Below are 18,733 nucleotides of genomic sequence, written 5' to 3' on the forward strand. Positions count from 1 at the left end.
TGCTGGGTTATGTTTCCGAAATAAATATTTTTTAGAAATGAGAAAAGGAATCTGCCCAAAAAATTGTGCAGTATGTAGATGAAGAGACATCTGTATTTTAAGTATTTGTAATATAGAGTCTGTTAAGACCTCAGATGCAATAGCAAAGAAAAACAGCTATGGGAGCCAGCCAGGATGCTGATGACCTGGCAAGACAAACTCCAGGATAGGAATTAAAGAGGCACACCCACAGGAGGTTTTTTGTGTCGTAACATTTTAGTACTACTCAGATTTCTTTTAAATGTTTCCAGCCTTGTCAAACCAAGGTTATATTTCCTGCAAAGATTTCACATTTTGCATGATATAGTCATTAACCTGCTTTTGAACACATATTCCACATGCTAAACATTATTTAATCAAGGAGTTCAGCTATGCTGTGAGGGTAGGCAGTCTTCAACTCTCTTATCTCCTGATTAATGCAAACAAATATTTTCCATTGAGAATGTGGCTTTAGCACCAGTAATTTCAGAAACATTTGTTTGGCAAGGGGGAGTTAACCCACAATTTTTTCTATCTTCTAATTTACAGATTGTTCAAATACTTTGTGTATCAGATTTCTTTGCAATAAGCCACAAAACACATCATTAAATGCAAAAGTAAAATGGAGGCAACATAGAAAATACAATTGTGCTGAAGTTCACACACACACTTCTCTTCCTTCTACATGTATCTCTCATTTACTCTACATAATTTTCTCCTGGGAAAGCCAGATGTAACATTTCTTATTAATACCTTTGGGAAAGCAGGGACTGCAAAAAAGAGGACACGATCTCTGAAGAAATTCAGAAATAGGATTTCTATGCTTAGAATAAAGGGTTCTTTAATGTCCAAAAAAAGGGGAGAAAATACTAAGCAAGACACAGATCTAGTAACAGACCTATGGTATTTGAAACAGCACCAGCCCAAATGAGTATATAAACTTTGTGGTCAAAGCAACACAGACAGCAATCCTCCATGATGTGAGTTATTCCTAAAACTTTCATTTAAAAAAACCCCAAATACACATATTTCCTCAGGAACAGATGTAAATAAGTTCTGGATTAAAAAACGGGAAGTTATATTCCATCAAAAGCTTTGCTCCTCTTCCTTGAGCAGTGATCTTGGACTCTGCAACAAAACTGCACCCACACATTGATTCTCACAATACATGCCCTGATCAGCACAACAGGAAGCAGGCAGAGAAGCATGGAGAAACATGAAGGCTTCTTCCTTTAAAAAGTTTCTTCCAGGAGTGTTTATCTTTTGACCTAAGTCTTACATTTTTCTCCTTTTCTGCAACTGGGAGAAGACACCGTAGGAAAAAACCTAATGCTGGTTCTGGTCTACTTCTGGTTACTCCTGCTGGTCTCATCATAGTCTACCTAGTCTGCCAAAGGGTATAAAAACCAAAACCAAAATAATACACTTAAATACAAAAGCTTTCCTTGTTTTTAAGAAAAAACAACAACAACCAGCCAACACTAAATTGAAAGTACTTGTAGTATTCTTCAGCTCAGAAAAGGCTTTCAATTTCCAAGTGACATTTGAATAGTGACAAGTTATCAAAAATCAATCTTTTTCGAAAAGTCTAAGCTCATCTAAAAGGAAGGTTTATACTTGCTTCGTTTAAATGGTAACCTCCAGATTAGCTGGTCAGTAAACATTCTGCACCCTGCATTGTAGACAGCTTTGTGTCCCAGTGGAATACCTGGGAATAGGACAGCCAGATGTCTGAAATCATTTCTAGGTCACCAAGGAAGTCCAAAAATGCTCTCTTACTATCTAGAAATGTTTCCTATTGATTTGGTGCTCTATTTATGCAATCTTTGCAAATCACATTTCATTTTATTTATCTAGTTCAAGCAGCAGAGACATCTGAAGCTTCATGAATGATATAATACCTTTCATTACTGCCGCCAAATAATCTCCAAAATAGCCTATGACATTTAAAGGGTAAAGCTGTTAGGCTCCTTTTAGAAATTAAGTCACACCCTCCCCAAGGTTTAGCTGGAAAGCATGATGCAAATATTTTTTAAGAAAAAAAAAACAACAAAGCCACAAACTATATTTGTAGAAAAAAAAAGTAACAGCTACCAAAGTTCATATATAAACTAATTAAGCCAGACAACCTGCTCCCAACTCACTTTTTGTGTTGTACTTCCCTCTTCTTAGCTTTTGCTGTGCGGAACGATGTCAGCCTATAAAGCAACAGTAAACATCCAAGGACTTGTGGGGGTTTGTTTTTTTTTGTTGTTGTTTAGTTTGGGATTTTTTTGGTTGGATTTTTGGAGGGGTGGGTTTTGGTTTTTTGCCTGGAGGTTTTTTTTAGGTTTTGTGGGTTTTTTTCCTTATAACTAAAACACCCTAGAACGGAAGATGGACCTCAAAATGATCTTTTAAAAGAACCCTAAAGGAAATGAGATTCTGGTACATGCTGTGATAGCATCATGTATTCGGGAGAGCAGCTAATCCCTTCAAAAAGAAGAACAAGAGCATTAAAATCATTTGGAAGTAGTTGGCTCTCTAACTTATACAGTCCAACACTTACTACCACAAAAGCTTGGAAAAGACATGCAACAGCATTCCTGCCTGAAGCTGAAAGGGCCTTCCTCTGCCCAAACATAGGTCAGAGGTTGACCTACAGAACATGTTCGTAACAGACACAGATACAGAAAAACATGAGAACAAGGATGTAACAGTCAGATAAATATCAAGAGTTCAAATTCAAGAAAATCTAACATGCCACTCAAACTGGAGACCGTGGAAAGGCATGGTAGTTGACACACAAAAGGTCAAGGCACCATACAGGGTTCTACAGAAAGACAGGAGTGGCAGGCAGTAGGTGGAAAGAAAAAAGGAGTTGCATCAGTTCACAGGAATGCAACCATTAGCAGGTTCTCAGAATGGAAATTGATGGTCCAGCTAGTGAAAGGGAACATGTGTGTAGAAGAGGATCGTTAAATCCAGCCTGCAGGACAAAGCAAGTCTGCAAGAGATAGGTGAAGGTTTTGAAAGCACCACAAACTTAGGACAGTCAGTACTCTCTTCTCCACTCAGCATCCAGTTTTCATCACATGCAAAGGAAATTATCTCGAAGAAGGTCAAATTTGTGCCCAAGCTGATTGAACTAGTTGGCTCATTTCAAATGCACAATCATAGCATTAGCTTCCTTTTGCTAAGAAACTGAAGGGGGGGAAAAAAAAAAAGAAAAAAATCCCACCAAACCAACCACACAAAGACCATTACGCACTTCCATTTTTAAGAAAAAAAAAAAAAGGGAACCAGAATGGGCTTTAACTGTGGAGGAATAATTAATCCCATTATTACTAAAACAAGGACTTGATCTTTGGAAATCTGCAAGTGTCTTAAGGTATCACTTTAGAATTAAAAAGTTAAAAAGCAAAATCAAACATACAATAAAAGAAACCACTAGGGCCCTCTGATACAGCAAACAGGTAAACAAATACTGTGGCTAGAAAGATTTGAACAAAATTAAGTTGGGATTGTTTTGAAGCTGGTAGACTAGTATCTTACCAGTTTTTCTTAAGGGAAAACACTCCAGTGTTTGTTTTCCAGACAAAAAGATCTTTCTACTTGGTTAACAGCCCACTCCAGACATTCTCCAGCAGTGTCCTTACCACAAAGATAACTAATGGTATCCTGGGCTGCATTAGGCAAAGTATTGCCAGCAGGTTGAGGAGGGTGACTCACATCCCCTTTACTCAGCACTGGTGAGGCCACACCTGGATTGCTGGGTACTGGAAGACCCAGCACTGGACAAGAGACACGGGCATACTGGAGAGAGACCAACAAAGGGCCACTAAGATAAGGGACTAGAGCACCCTTCTCATGGGAAAGGCTGAGAAAGCTGGGACAGTTCAGCCCGGAGAATACAAAGGCCCAGAGGCATCTCATAAATGGATAAAATGCCTGAAGGGAGGGTGCAAAGAGGATGGAGCCAGGCTCTCTGCAGTGGTGCCCAGTGACAGGTCCAGAGGCAACGGGCACAAACTAAACCACAGGAGGTGCTGTCCAAACAGCAAGAAACTTTTACTGTAAGAAAGACCAAGCACTGGCACAGATTCCCCAAGGATGTTATAGTCTCTCCCTCCTCAGAGATATTCGAAAGCCATCTGGACATGGTCCTGGACAACTGGCTCCAGGTGGCCCTGCCTGAGCAGGAGGGTGACTTCCAGAAGTTCCGTCCAACCTCAGCCATGCTCTGCTTCTGCAAAGACTTTTCAGCCTACTGCAATTAATAAATCAGATTTCAGGTAAATATCAGGAAACCAGAACTTGCTCCTGTACAAATCAAACCTAGAACCCCAAGGCCAAAACTTTGCCATTAGAAAATAAGATGCTGACAAAGCAGGCAAAGCAACCAGTTGCTGCAGGGGAAGGCTCACTGCTGAGCCTTTAATGAGAACTGTCTGGTTTATGTTGGGGCTACCATCCATTTTCTCTCTGCCGCCTCAGATCTCTTGGCATCTAAAGCATCCAGCAACCAGCATCCGTCTGGCACAAGTCCCACTCCGGAATCCATCAGGCTCTCTAAGAGATGTGGTACTCTGAACTTCTCTGGCAAACCTAACCAACATTTACATTTGCAAAAGATTCCCTTTAACAGAGAATCCTTAACTGACCACACTGATAGTTCAAGGATTGCCTGCTCAAGTTAGCCAATGACAATGCCTGATTACTCAAAGATAAGAGACCAACAGGTCAGAACAGCAATAAATACACAAAGTCCATAATTCAAGTACTAATTATTCCGTTTGGGTTGTTTGGTCTCCTCTTTCCCATCCCATCTGCACTCAACCGCTGAATGAACCACAAGAACCTGTTCATCACTACCTACTACAATTCTTAAGCACACCTGCACACAGGGACACATGGCAAGAATTCTCACTGTCAAAGAGAGCAAAGGAAAGTGACCTATACAGGTCTGTGAGGTATCTGCTCAGTAACTTGATCAAATGCCATTTCAAACATATGTCATCACTGTTAATGTCTTGTGACATGGAAATGAGGCAGTGTATCCAGAACAAACCAGTGGGTCTGCCACAATGTTCCCGTCCATTTGCAAATGGTAAAGGAGAAAAAGAACTATTAAGACACAGAAACTATCTGCTGATTGCTCCCTTATTTTCTCATAGTAAGAATGAAAGTAAGGAAAGAAAATCCAATGTGCTTATGAAACACTGTAGAAATACACTATGGATAATCAGATAATGGTTTCATTTCACAATGAACACAAGTACACAGCAGGTCATGACCATTCTGATAAAAGCCACTTTAAACAACTGGCTCCCAGTGCTGATCTGAAGAATAAGTTTCCAAGAAATATCTTAAATAATAGATGTTCCTTTATCAGTTAACACCTATAGCAGAGGATTCAAAAGATTAAGAATTATTTCTTCATTGATTCTGCTCACAAACACAAGAAGGTGATGTTTCCGAGGAATGGATGTATCGGCCAACACTGGCATTATTTCTACCACTGCCCATTTTACCAATTTTAGAAAGCATCACTCGCTTCATAACCCAATGCATTATTTTTAGCTGCTAAGATATATGGAGTTTACTACTTCCAGCAAAAGGATCTCTTCCACCACAAGAATTGGACAGAGACTGCATCTGATTATTGTGTGTGTTTCAGATGATTTATGTTGCACTTTGTATCTCAAACCTCCTTCATAACAGCATGGCATTAAGAGCAGAAATCAGGTCATAGTCTTGAGGTATGTGCACTTCTACACACTTGCTTGAAATCTTTGAAAAATACACCAAGGAGTTGTATGAATAGGAAAGCATAGCTGGCACAACCAACTACCTGCTTCTAGGTGCCTTAGGCTCCTTTATTTAGACGCTTCTAGTGTTTATACAGATTGTGTCACACACACTAATTGCTCAAACATTAACTGTGGAAAAATGCCAGAGAAACTAACCAGCTTCCAAAGCCACATACTTTATATCAAACCAACATCAGAATAAAGCTTTACTTTAACCCACTTTTCAGAAGTCACCTATGAACCAAGTTTTGCTTTCACACCCTTTTGAAAGGTTTCAAAAACCATAGCTATTTCAGTTTAGAGATATCCTACCCAGATGTTACTTCACACATTTATATAAAACACAGCAAAATCTGTTATTCTGCTCTCCAGCACCTAGGAATGACGAAGATGCCATTGGCTTCTGACTGCAGCTCCAATAGCAGCTCGGTAGCAAGGCCCTCCCATTGTTCTGGAAAGCTCCCTCAGGCCCAGTAATATAGCATACTGCATCATGTTCATACAGACCTATTCTAATAAATATATAAAAATAATATATAAAGTGGTAAGAAATTACCGCACGGACATTTCTTAAGAAATTGCAATCACACTGCTTACATAAATTTCTGAAGGAAACCTTCCAGTGAAACTAGTGCTGTCAGACAACTGAAAAACAATGTCCTCAAGACCACAGTCCTACATGAATGGCCTCTGCCTGCAGAAGGATGTGCCTACAGCATTTACTGGTCAGCTTTCCAGAGCACCATGGTCATGCAGAGCAAGAGCCAGATGAGCCTGGACTGTTTCATTACAATTTGAGACAGTGAATACTGCTGATCAAATGAGACCTACATCCATCTTGTAGCAAAAAAAAAAAAAAAAAAAAAAAAAGACACAAGGGTGACACCACAGAATACATTAAACATGGTATCACAAACGCATACCATGGTGGGGGAAGCAGAAGAGGAACACCTAATGAGCTAAAAAGCCTAAGACTTCCTAAGGAGTTTCCAGGATACGGGATTAAAACATCACAGACACTCCTAGAAAGGGCAGAATACCAAGAAAAAGGAAGCCAGCTACATGACCATTGCCTAAAATTGTGCATTACTTGTATGTATTGTGCATTCCCACGTGATATGATCTATTAATAAAACAGATTATTTACTCCTGAAGTAACCATACGCTGAAATACCCAGAGCCTCCTTTTGCAAGCCTACCAACTTCACAGTTCCTGTTGTGCCTGTAATTAGTAATGACTCTGCAATCTGCTTAGCACTCTGCTATACTAAGTGGGTTTTATTTCATCCACTTGAAGATGAATGCCACGCTACATTGTCCAAGGTACTTGCATCTTCTTACCAGACTGAAACATTCTGCAAACCTGCTTCAGTACCATATAGCTAAAATTTCTCAGAAAACAGAACACCAACAGCTCCACTATGACTTAGGTCAGATTTAAGATCAGAATCAGGGAGTCATTTACAATCTTTTTTTATGTACCCACTTCTCTTTCAACAGAATTAGGTGTAATTTTTAAACAACAAAGTTTGAAATTTCACTGTCATAGAACAGTAAGCTTCCTAGCTAAACACTATGCCAATCAATACACAACAAAATAGGACTTCTTGCACGTAGCCCTCTTAAAACTTCCAGGCAATTCCTCCATACTGAAGAGAGTATATAGGTAAATGCCTTACATACCTTCTCATGGCATAGAAGAGAAGAATGGATTTCTTGTTTGAATACTGGAAACGCATTTGTCTTGAAACGCAATTGAAAAGTTAATTGCAAGTAAAACCAAACTCCAAGTATCAAATACACCCTCTGACATTTCTTTATTACTCAGCCTGGCTTCCACCTGTTTCTACTGACTTAAAGACACAGGAGTTATGTACTTTCTCTTGGCACAGTCTTTGCTTTGTGTGTTTTGTTACCCTCCTTTTATTATTGATACTATGTTATAAAAAACAATAGGAAGACAGACTACTACTACTACTTGTTACTTGGTCTCAATTGCAGTTGTTTTATTTCACTTGAAATTGAAGTGAGCCTAATAGATTTAAGTTAACAATGCTACTTCTGTGCAATTTCCTTGAAATTTGACAATACTGTGCAATTGTTGGGTGGGGGGAAAATAAAGAATGAAAAACGTTTTTGTAGGAAGTCCAGATCAGATCAGAAAACTAAGCTGTATGAAGTCACCTCAAAAATTTTAAGCTATAATAGACATTGAAGCAAGACACCAAAAGGAAATGGCTAGCATGCTTACAACAGCTGGAACTATCCAGGATCATGTTCGTATTAAGGAAGACTTGGATTTCATAGAGCAACCCACTCGAGTTGATCCTACTTTGAACAGCAGGGCCTGGACTTGGAAATGCTTCCCTCAGCTATTCTATGATTCTGTGATCTCATCTTTGACTTCCAGTAACGGCATTTGATCTACAAAAACAATCAGCTTTAAAAGCTGTATGAAACTTATTTACATGTTTAATTGAGACACTGGATTTTAACATGAAAAAGTTTGTACTTTTTTAGTATCAAAGCTTCTTACTTGCATCTGTCTTCCTCTAAAGGAAACAAAATACAGGTTTTTTGTGTTTTGTTGTGCATTGCTAACAAGGGTCATCATCTTTTACATCTGCAAACATCTTTTAGCTCCAGCCCAGACACTCTGCACACCACCACTTGCAGTTCTGCAGGCAAAACCGACTTGCGTAATTTACAGCCAACAGTTCCATTAAGGACAATGAAATGACTGTTTGCTGAGCTTGTCGTAATTACTCAAATGAAATTTGTCTTTAATACAAGATATTTTACCAAAGAATAAAAAACTATGCAGAAGCATCCACTTAGAGAAGAAGGTTGACTATAATACACAAAATCCTTGCATCTAACTCTCCATCACAAACACCACTGGTTCAATTCAGTCAATGCCACACAACCAGAATTTTTAATCAACTCTTATTAGTGGCAGTCTTTACCAGGAGCTGAAGAACACAGCTTTCACTGAACTCTTCTAGGTACAATTTATTCTGCCACTTCATTTTGCAGGGAGCCTGATTTATTTGACATCAATAGTTTGCTGAGGTAATAAACCATGCAGCAATGATACCATGACTCAGAGCTCATTTGCTAGCAGTCAAGTTGCTTGGCAGCATGACAGGCAGAGTAATGTGCCTTGAAGAAGCACCTATATAGATGCTACAACCTTCAGATTACCAAATAGAGCCCAGAAAACATGACTACTCTCACTATCAATTTTCTTTTGCTTGATTGACTGTGCTCAGCTTCACTTTCAGCATAAATATTAAAAAAAATTGAGACCTATGCAAGCCAAAAAGCAATAGCTACTCAGTCCCAACAGATTTCTAACACACCCAGCCATTTTACACCACTGCCTCCTTTCAAGAACATGTTCTCCTCTACAGAAACCAGTACACAGTGTAAAAAAACTACCTATAAATTTAAAGTTTAGGGAAGTAAGAGAATCCTCTTTCAGGTAAACATCAATAATCAATAATGTATAGCTACTTCTTTAAGTAGAAGTCCAGAAATTTTTTCACCTCAGTTTTCTCAAGTGTGATGATAAAAGGTTTTCTATGCCAACAATATTGTTAAAATTACTGATAAGAACTCTTTCAATAACATCAGCAACCAAGCCAAAAATAAAACTGAAAATTAAAAAAAAAAAAAAGGCGGGGGGGGAAAGAGAGATAGGATTTTAAAAAAAAAAAAGTCTGATTCAGACTCTTCTCCCGGAAATAAAATGTTGCATTGTCAGCATATGCCCCCTTTGTAACCAAAGCAACTGAAATGGCTACAACACTTCAAAAATGCCTTATTTTGTACTGTTGTTTATTATCTTATTAGCCTTCACAAAGCTGCAGTCACTATATGATTTCTGTCCTTCCCTCTTTCTCCCTACACATACATACATATATATACACACACACACATATATATATATGGGACACACACCAAAGATTCAAAGATTAAACAAATGTAAACCTTCAAAAATAAGGCAAAACTGACAGGCACTAAAAGTAAGAAAATTCTAGTTCTTTTCACTCCATTTCTGTAATTACAAAAGATATGATCAATACAGGCCTTTCCATTCAAACATTCCAATCTTAAGAAGGATAATGTATCAAGTTATTTTTCAACTTACACTTCTATTGTGTTAAGTAATGCATTGAGTTCTACCCAAGCACAGACAGCAGTTAGCTACCAAAGCAGAAGAACTTTTAATACCTATTTAAAATAAATACTTTCAAAAGAAATTCATAAGGATTACTAGGAAATTCCTTCACAGCTGTTTACTTCAACAGGTGCTCACTTTTCAGGTCATCGAAGACAGCCATCCATTTGTTATTGCTAACCATCCATGGCTATTTTTGTAATGGTCAAATCTTCAGCATACAGAGAATCACTGCCTGGTGCAAGCCTGTTTCCATTCACACTTCTCAGAATACAAAAGAAAAGTCTGATCTTTAAGAAAGCATAAAAAAAATAATCAAACATATAACATATGCAGCCAGACCATACACTTTGTTATTAAAAAGTAGAACAACAAAAAAAAAAAAAAACCACTAACCATTTCAACAAGAGAGGTGAAGCATTCTTCTGCAGAAAGTCATAACAGTATTTCTGGTAACAAAAAAGTTTCCATGTAAAGGAAAACAGCAATCTTGCTTTCAGCACTATTAACTGACTTTTCTGTAATGCTTTGTCTGCTGAAATAGAAGTTCTCTGCATTTTCATATCCAATATGAATAATTTACTGTCTTGTAGTTCCTTGACAAGACCCCAATAAGGACCTTAACAGTACTTTGTTTCAGTTCCCCAAATCACTGCTATGGCTCTTCACATAAGACTCACTATTTTAAAATCATTCTTTAACCCTGGCTAACAGAATGAGACAACATTCTGCAATCTCACTGATACATTTGGACATAATAAAGAAAACAACCCAGATGATCTTTTTTATATAGTGAAGATTTGCATTAGCTATTTTAACTACACCAACACTCACGCTAAAACAGATACGTATGATGACCATCTGACCCTTCATAGAATCACTGAGGTTTGAAACGACAGTTGAGATCATCAAGTCCAACCATCAACCCAGGACTGTCAAGCCCACCACTAAACCATGTCCCTAAGCACCGCATCTACACATGCATTTTTTTTTTAAACACCTCCACAGATGGTGATTCCACCACCTCCATGGGAAGCCTATTCCAAAGCTTGACCACCCATTTGGTGAAGAAATTTTTCCTCATATCCGATCTAAACCTCCCCTGCCACAACTTGAGGCCTTTTCCCCTTGTCCTGTCCCTTGTCACTTGGGAGAAGTGACCGACCCCCACCTGCCCACAGCCTCCTTTCAGGCAGCTGTAGAGAGCGATAAGGTCCCCCCGAGCCTCCTCCTCTCCAGGCTAAACACCCCAGCCCCTCAGCCGCTCCTCATCAGACTTGTGCTCCAGACCCTTCCCCAGCCCCACTGCCCGTCTCTGGACACGCTCCAGCCCCTCCAAGTCCCCCTTGCAGTGAGGGGCCCAAAGCTGAACACAGGATTCCAGGTGCGGCCTCACCGGTGCCCAGTACAGGGGGACGGTCACTGCCCTGGTCCTGCTGGCCACACTGTGTCTGACACAAGCCAGGGTGCTGCTGGCCCTCCTGGCCACCCGGGCACACCGCTGGCTCACGTTCAGCCGGCCATCAACCAGCACCCCCAGGCCCTTTCCCACCAGGCACTTTCCAGCCGCTCTGCCCCAGCCTGTAGCGCTGCCTGGGGTTGTTGTGACCCAAGGGCAGGACCCGGCACTGAGCCTTGTTGAACCTCATACAACTGGCCTTGGCCCATCGGTCCCAGCTGTCCAGACCCCCCCCCCCCCCCCCCCCCGCAGAGCCTTCCTGCCCTCAAGCAGTCCAACACTCCCACCCAACGTGGTGTTGTCTGCAAACTTACTGAGGGTGCACTCAATCCCCTTGTCCAGATCATCAATAAAGACACTAAACAGGACTGGCCCCAACACTGAGCCCTGGGGAACAGCACTTGTGACCGGCCACCAGCTGGATGTAACTCCATCCACCACCACTCCTTGGGCCCAGCCACCCAGCCAGCTTGTAACCCAGTGCAGAGCACACCCGTCCAAGCCGTGAGCAGCCAGTTTCTGCAGGAGACGGTGCCAAAGTCCAGAGAGACAACATCCACAGTCTTTCCCTCATCCAATAAATGGGTCATCTTGTTGTACAAGGAGATTGGGATTGTCAAGCAGGACTGGGCTTTCATAAACGCACCCTGGCTGGGCCTGATCCCCCGGTTATCCTGCACGTGCCACGTGATGGCACTGGGGATGATCTGCTCCATAACCTTCCCTGGCACCGAGGTCAGCCTGACAGGCCTGTAAGCTCCCCAGATCCACCTTCCTGCCCTTCTTGTAGAAGGGCATCACACAGCTAACCTCCAGTCTTCTGGGACCTCTCCAGCTTGCCAGGACTGTTGATGGATGATGGACAGTGGCTTGGCCACCAGCTCCCTCAGTACCCTTGGGTGGATCCCATCCAGCCCCATAGACCTCTGCTTGTCCTTTCTTAGAAGGAACTCAAGAAGCGCAATCCCTTTACTTTGGAAAAAGACTTATCACTTCAAAATGGAAAACTGATTCTTTTTAGTTGATAAGTATTGAAATATGCCCCTAAATACAGCCATTCATTAGCTTTCATGTTTACTTCTAATAGGGAAGGATAAGATTTCTAGGCATGCTGTAAAAATTATACTGTTTATTAATACATATTTGATTCTAATCTATTAAAAAAGTGTTTTACTTGCTTTTTAATAAACCTTTTTATTATAAAATCAACAGGGTTGCGGTTTTTTTTGCATTTATTACAGATCTGGTAAGACAACAAAAACTGCTTGCAGTGACATCACAGGTTTTTTTTTCAGATATGTTATTTAAGGCTTCAGAATAAGCAGATCTCATTTTCCTCCATCTTGCATTTACGCTTGGCTGACTGGTAAGAACATATTTTTCAGCTCTCAATTGGTTTCTTAATTTCAAATAAGTTTATCTTATTTGCACTAACTGTAGAAACAGAAATACAGAAAAATTGTGTTTGCATATGCAGAACATATGCTGTTTACAGCTACCAATACTTGAAAACCTGAATCCAAGTATTCTCAGTGCTATGCCCACTGTCCTTTGGCAGCTACCTATGTACCAGACATTTTTATTCACGTTACATAAATAAATTACAAATTTGTAACTGAGAGGTTATAGCAGATAGCTTACACTTGCCTGGATGGCCTCATGCCTTCAAAGATCCATAATTATATTGGCTGGCTTCCAGTCCTAGATTTACTAAAAAAAAAATGTTACTAGGAATTGATAGCATTTTTCTGTCAAACCCTTAACAATTGTTAGATATTGTTACTTTGGTCTGTTGATTTAATAATGACTCATTTTAGAAGCTGCATCAGATCCTCTTTTGCAGGTAAAAATATCTTCATCCAGATCATGCATGTTCTTCATAGACTAAGACACCTGTGATCATATTAAAAGCAGACAGCAATAAAAAAAAGCCACAAACCAAAATAACAAGCTTACATTTACCTTGATCAAGGGCCTTTGGAAAAGACAAGTTTAAAAAAACCAGCCTAACTCATTTCAAAAAATAATTTCTGCTTATGAATGTTCTCAATTCTGAAGATACACAGATGCATATGAAAACCTGCCAGTAACTCACAGGATAAATAAGAATAGTGTGCTTAATCCATTTAGTATTTCACTGAAATGGTAACTTTTTAAAAATATCTAACTTAGATTGCTGTGAAAATTAAATTGTAAGCTAACTGGCAGTCAAACCTATCTATCAACAAGTCATGACATTCATCATTATTAACCCCCTGACTGACAAATTAGGTGCCTCAGTTGACATCCTGAGTGAATTAGTTCACTCCGATGAACAAAACCTTACTTGTCTCTTAAGTCAAGATTTCTAAAATCAAGCCATCAAGTCTCCTCCACCCCTCATTTACCAAATCTACTGTTTGTCAAACCCACAGCAAGGAATGAAGGAGAAAACGGGGGCAAGGCATTGCTCTGTCGATGCACCGGCTAGGAGGGTGAAGGGAACTTAATGAGGACTGACATTCCCAAATCTTAAGGAAATGGATGCACCAGGAAGCACTTCCACAGGGACCAGACCATTTACAACCGAAGTTTGTTTACTCAAGTATCTCTTTACATTACGTTCAAACAGCTCACATACATAAGCATAGGTACAGTACAAAGAATTGTACGTGCATCAAAACAAAAACAGAACCACAAAATGCTTGAGGTTGGAAGGGACCTCTGGAGGTAATCTGTTCCAAAACCCCTGCTCAAGCAGGGCCACCTGGAGCATTTTGCCCAGGTCCATGTACAGGTGGCCTTTGAGTATCTGCAAGGACAAACTCCACAACCTCTCTGGGCAACCTGTCCCAGTGTTCAGTGACTCTGAAGTTAAAAGAGTGTTTCCTGCTGTTCAGGCAGCACCTTCTGCGTTCAGTTTGTGCCCACTGCCCCTGGTCCAGTCACTGGGCACCACTGAGAGCCTGGCTCCCTCCCTCCAGGTATTTATATACATTGACGAGACCCCCCTGAGCCTTCTCCCCTCCAGGCTGAACAGCCCCAGCTCTCTCTGCCTTTCCTCATAGGAGAGATGCTCCAGTCTCCTCCTCTTCTTTGTGGTGCTTGTGGCACACACACATCAGCTCATCATGTATTTACTGCTATTAGTTATCTCAGGTCTCTGGGTCCTCCATTAATTTACTTTTTGCAACTTAAATAAGCCCAAAAACATTTAAGTTATTTTTTTTCTTTTCTAAAGCTCGAAATAAGTTCCTTAAGCCTTAGCAGTTCAGCTCTAGACTTCTGGAACCACAGAAGTATCATCCTGCAACTTTAAGCATAACACAGAAGATACCAGACAGGAATAGTATGTCTATCTCTTCATATTACACTAGCACATTTAAGAAATTTAAGTAAACAGTTTAACAGGAATGACTTAAAATAAACAGATTTATTTTCTACACTGACACAGCTGGGACTTCTATATTGTCAGTGAAGTCACTGAGAAACTACTGTCTTCAGTGAGCCCTCGCTTCCTGTGAGTCTTACAGTTAACATTCCTTTCCCAACAGGCCGAGGGACATGATTTACCAAGAGTGAAATGAGCAATCAAGTCAAAAGAGGAGGAGTTACCTAGAAACCTTAAAACCTTGTCATCAAATCGCCTGTGCAAGTACTCCTTCCATAGTTTTTAGCTAGCAGAGGCCAAATGCTTCAAGGAAAAATCTTGTGGCGTTTTGGGTTTTGTCTTTTAAGAAGAGTAGCAATTTCGCAACTATAGAAGAAACATAAGAATTTCTAAGGAAAAAATAAATATTAGCACCACATCAGTTATGAAATACAAATTTATTGGAACTGAGAACTTAATTATGAAACTGAAAAATGTGTTTAAACAACTGAGCCATGAAAGCACCAAATGAATATTAAGATAGCTTATTAAAATAAAAGATGAGAGCTTTTGAACCATTCAGGAGAGCTAGTGTTATTACGCCATCTTCCCCTTACAGTACCATCATTTAAGTAAGACTGAAGTACAAAAATAATCAATTTTAGTTAAATCCAAGTCTCAGGTAACTCATTTTCTGCTAACTAACTTTATTCTAAAAGTTGCTAAAATATAAAACTAAAGTATCCTTCCTTTTTAATACGGTCAGTCCATCCCTACCACCACCACCCCCCACCCCAGGTTTTACTTTTTCCTTTTTCTCCCCTCATTTTTCTGTTGTTCAGGTAAAGCTTTCATCTTTAACATACCAGGTATTTTCAAGACCAAACTGGAAGCAATAGTTGTACAAGGTTCAGTTCCCGCAGGAAAATCACAAAGGTAGGAACCTTGTAAAGTAGAGCCTTTCAAGATCCAGTGGAAATACATTAATAAAGTAAAAGAGGTTTAGAAGAGTATCAGACTTGAAAGTCTGCCTTGGAAAATGTAGTTTATCAAAAATCTCTCCTTGGTTCAGATGGTAAGGAAAGCTAGTATACCCAACGCATAGCAGCTAAATTGATAGGCAGCCTAAGAACTTCAGTTGTTTGTCTTTTGTTTAAACAATTTTTAGAGAGGATACAGAGACAGTGGAACTATATTAGGGGGTACGGGAAGCAAGAAGAAGAGGGATAATGGTTTTCGCAATCCATACACTCATGAAATCTGCAAGACAGCAGAGTAGGGAGAAGAGAGAAACTTACTTCAGTGAACGCATTTAGATCATGGACAACAATACTTGGTACAATACAGAAGTGCTTTTCCAATACCAAAGTCACTTGAATGCATATTGGCATCACTTATAGGTATTTGATGTTCTATAGTCTCCAAGTTTATGAACAATTCAGGTGATTTCTAGCAAGGACTGCCAGCCAATGGGTCCCTCTACTACAAAATAAATCACAAAATTGGCTGTGCAAATACTCTGACTAGCTGTATATATACAACACACCAGTAGAACATTGACAGGGCCCTACTCCAACCCTGAGGCCTGGTGGTACCAGCAGCACCTTACTATATAGCACTTAACCTTGAACCTCCCCCAAGCTCCATGAGACACGTTTATAGCCCGAAGACAAACCTTTAGGTGGGGAGGGGAGTCATTTACATTAGTTTCTGTTCAGACTGCCAAACAGAAAGCTGCAAATAGCATTTCCATAGCAGAAAATTAAGAGCACATGGCACATTCCTTCAGTAAAAGGTACAGGCATACAGGGACACCAAGAGGCATCGCATCCCTTCTAGGATACCGTGGCAATGGAGGGAACAAACCTTGTATAATCTTGCCTGTATCGCCTATTAGAAATGGTTCCTGGAGTTTCCCATACAGCATCCGAACATTGTTCACAACTTGAAGAAACAAATTACTCCATTTGTAACGTTTTTTTGCCTCCATTCAAAGAGCTTTCTAGTTTTATCCAATGGTATGTTAACTCATACTGTGATAGAGCAACATAAGCCCAGTAATCAAATCTAGATTTTACCCTCCCAACTCTGCAGTAACTAAGAGGAACAGTAAGAATACGTACACAGTTGCGTATAGCACAGGAAACATTTCAGCAGATCAGGCCATGCAGTTAAACGAGCTGGTATGCAATTGGGAGGATCAGGAACCAGTAAGTTCCCTTGTTTCAATGCTGGAATGTTAAATACACACATGCCTACCTGCCTCTCACTATTAGGGAAGTAAACCACTGCTAGATTTCCTCTTATGAGAAACCTATGTAATTTGTTATAATCAAGACCCAAGTATTCCTGGCTGGTACCTCCCTTTGCAGCATTTCACAGCAGTAATGATTGCTTTTAAACTATTAAGCTACATAAGTTATAACTTACATCGTTACATGTCTAAAAGAGAAATTGGTATGAACAAGTTGCTTTAAAACAACTTCTAATCAAATAAACCATTAGAATATAAACCAGCCATCCAACCAAATGAAGTTCTCTCACATCTGTGTAGTTTAAATACATCAGGCGTTGTAGAAAATCCTGAAAATAAGACCCTAATATGGGATATTTCAAAGGACAATAAAACTATATTCAGTAACAGAGTACAAAGACGCAGAATGTTCTAACAGGCAGGATCATGAACTAAGGCCACCCTGCCTTTGCATTTTCTATGTAAAGCAATTTTCCTTTTTGGCTCTTTTACCAGCATCTTTCCTGACAGCCTCACATGCCTCAGGAAGCTATTCAAGCAAGGATTTGCTATTTTACTAAATATTTATGCAGGAACTACACAGTGGGAACCTAATTTCGTTCTCTAGACTAGTGGAATAGTAAAACATACACATACAGTAATAAAATAAATGTCTTTCCTGTTTTTAAGAATGATTGAAAAAGAGAAACAAGTGCCATTCTATATGGATTCAGATACTGCTAATGTAATCATACATCCAAGCAAACCCAAAATAATGTCCTATGTATGTAATTTTATGATAGCATTCTTAACTTCAGACAGCATTCACACAGCACACACATGCACACACCACCACAAATCTCACACAAATTTTGTTCCCTTCAGACATCTTCCTTCTAATAGCACTGGTTGTTGTCAAATTACATTTGTTTAGTTAACTCATTTGTGAGACACCTAGAATTATTTGTGATTAGGTAATGATGAAAAAATCAGAATGCTGAGAACACAAAAGAAGTCTCAGTGGGATACTACCAATTGTAACAAGCCTCAGATGTTCCAAAAAGCTGGCAAAAATACCCAAATAAGCAATTTTCTCTCCTGGAAATAAAACCATGGTTAGCAGAATTCAAATACTAAAATATTATGATACAACCAGAAGTATGGCATATGCGCACAGTTACAAAAAAAATCTGAACAGTAGCATTCTTGTAAAAGCAAAAAAAAATACAATTTTTGAATGGAAACTTACTTGTGCATATTTTCCACTCCTATAATGATCATGATATAGTAGGAAATTCCACTTTGTATAACAAAATGTAAGGCATACCTAGGAAAAAAATAATAGTAAACCCTCACAGAATTTTCATTAATGAAATAAGCTGCATGCATTTATTTATTTAATGTGAAATTAAAGCGGTTCAAATTTTAACTCCATCGCTGCTTCAAAAAAAACCTTTTTGTTCTATTTAGATTTTCTGCAGCCCTCCGTTTTGTTGAATTTCCCCCTTTAGCATAGCACAGGCAGCAGCAATGACCAAAACCTACAAACATACCTAGAATTTTCCAGCTCATACAGTAAAAGCTGAAAATCCTTAAAATACAAAGAATGTGTTTCATATTACTTCTACTTGACATTATTTCATGTGTAAATAACATCAATGTTTTGTGGTTCAATTTCCATACTCATCTTTTTACATGC

The 18,733-nt window shown here is 39.5% G+C and overlaps 1 protein-coding gene across 2 annotated transcripts in view; it reads right to left on the bottom strand.

Moving 5' to 3' along the window:
• The window catches only part of MBOAT2 (membrane bound O-acyltransferase domain containing 2), a 174,036-nt gene that overhangs the window by 59,904 nt on the left and 95,399 nt on the right, over window positions 1–18,733 (bottom strand). For both annotated transcript variants that reach the window (XM_055714177.1, XM_055714176.1), the window contains exon 3: window positions 18,284–18,361. In XM_055714177.1, coding sequence (XP_055570152.1) covers window positions 18,284–18,315 — 32 coding nt within the window. In that variant the 5' untranslated portion in view covers window positions 18,316–18,361. The remainder of the gene's footprint in view (window positions 1–18,283; window positions 18,362–18,733) is intronic.

The sequence above is a fragment of the Falco cherrug genome, chromosome 6 (assembly GCF_023634085.1).
Source record: "Falco cherrug isolate bFalChe1 chromosome 6, bFalChe1.pri, whole genome shotgun sequence".
NCBI lineage: Eukaryota > Metazoa > Chordata > Aves > Falconiformes > Falconidae > Falco > Falco cherrug.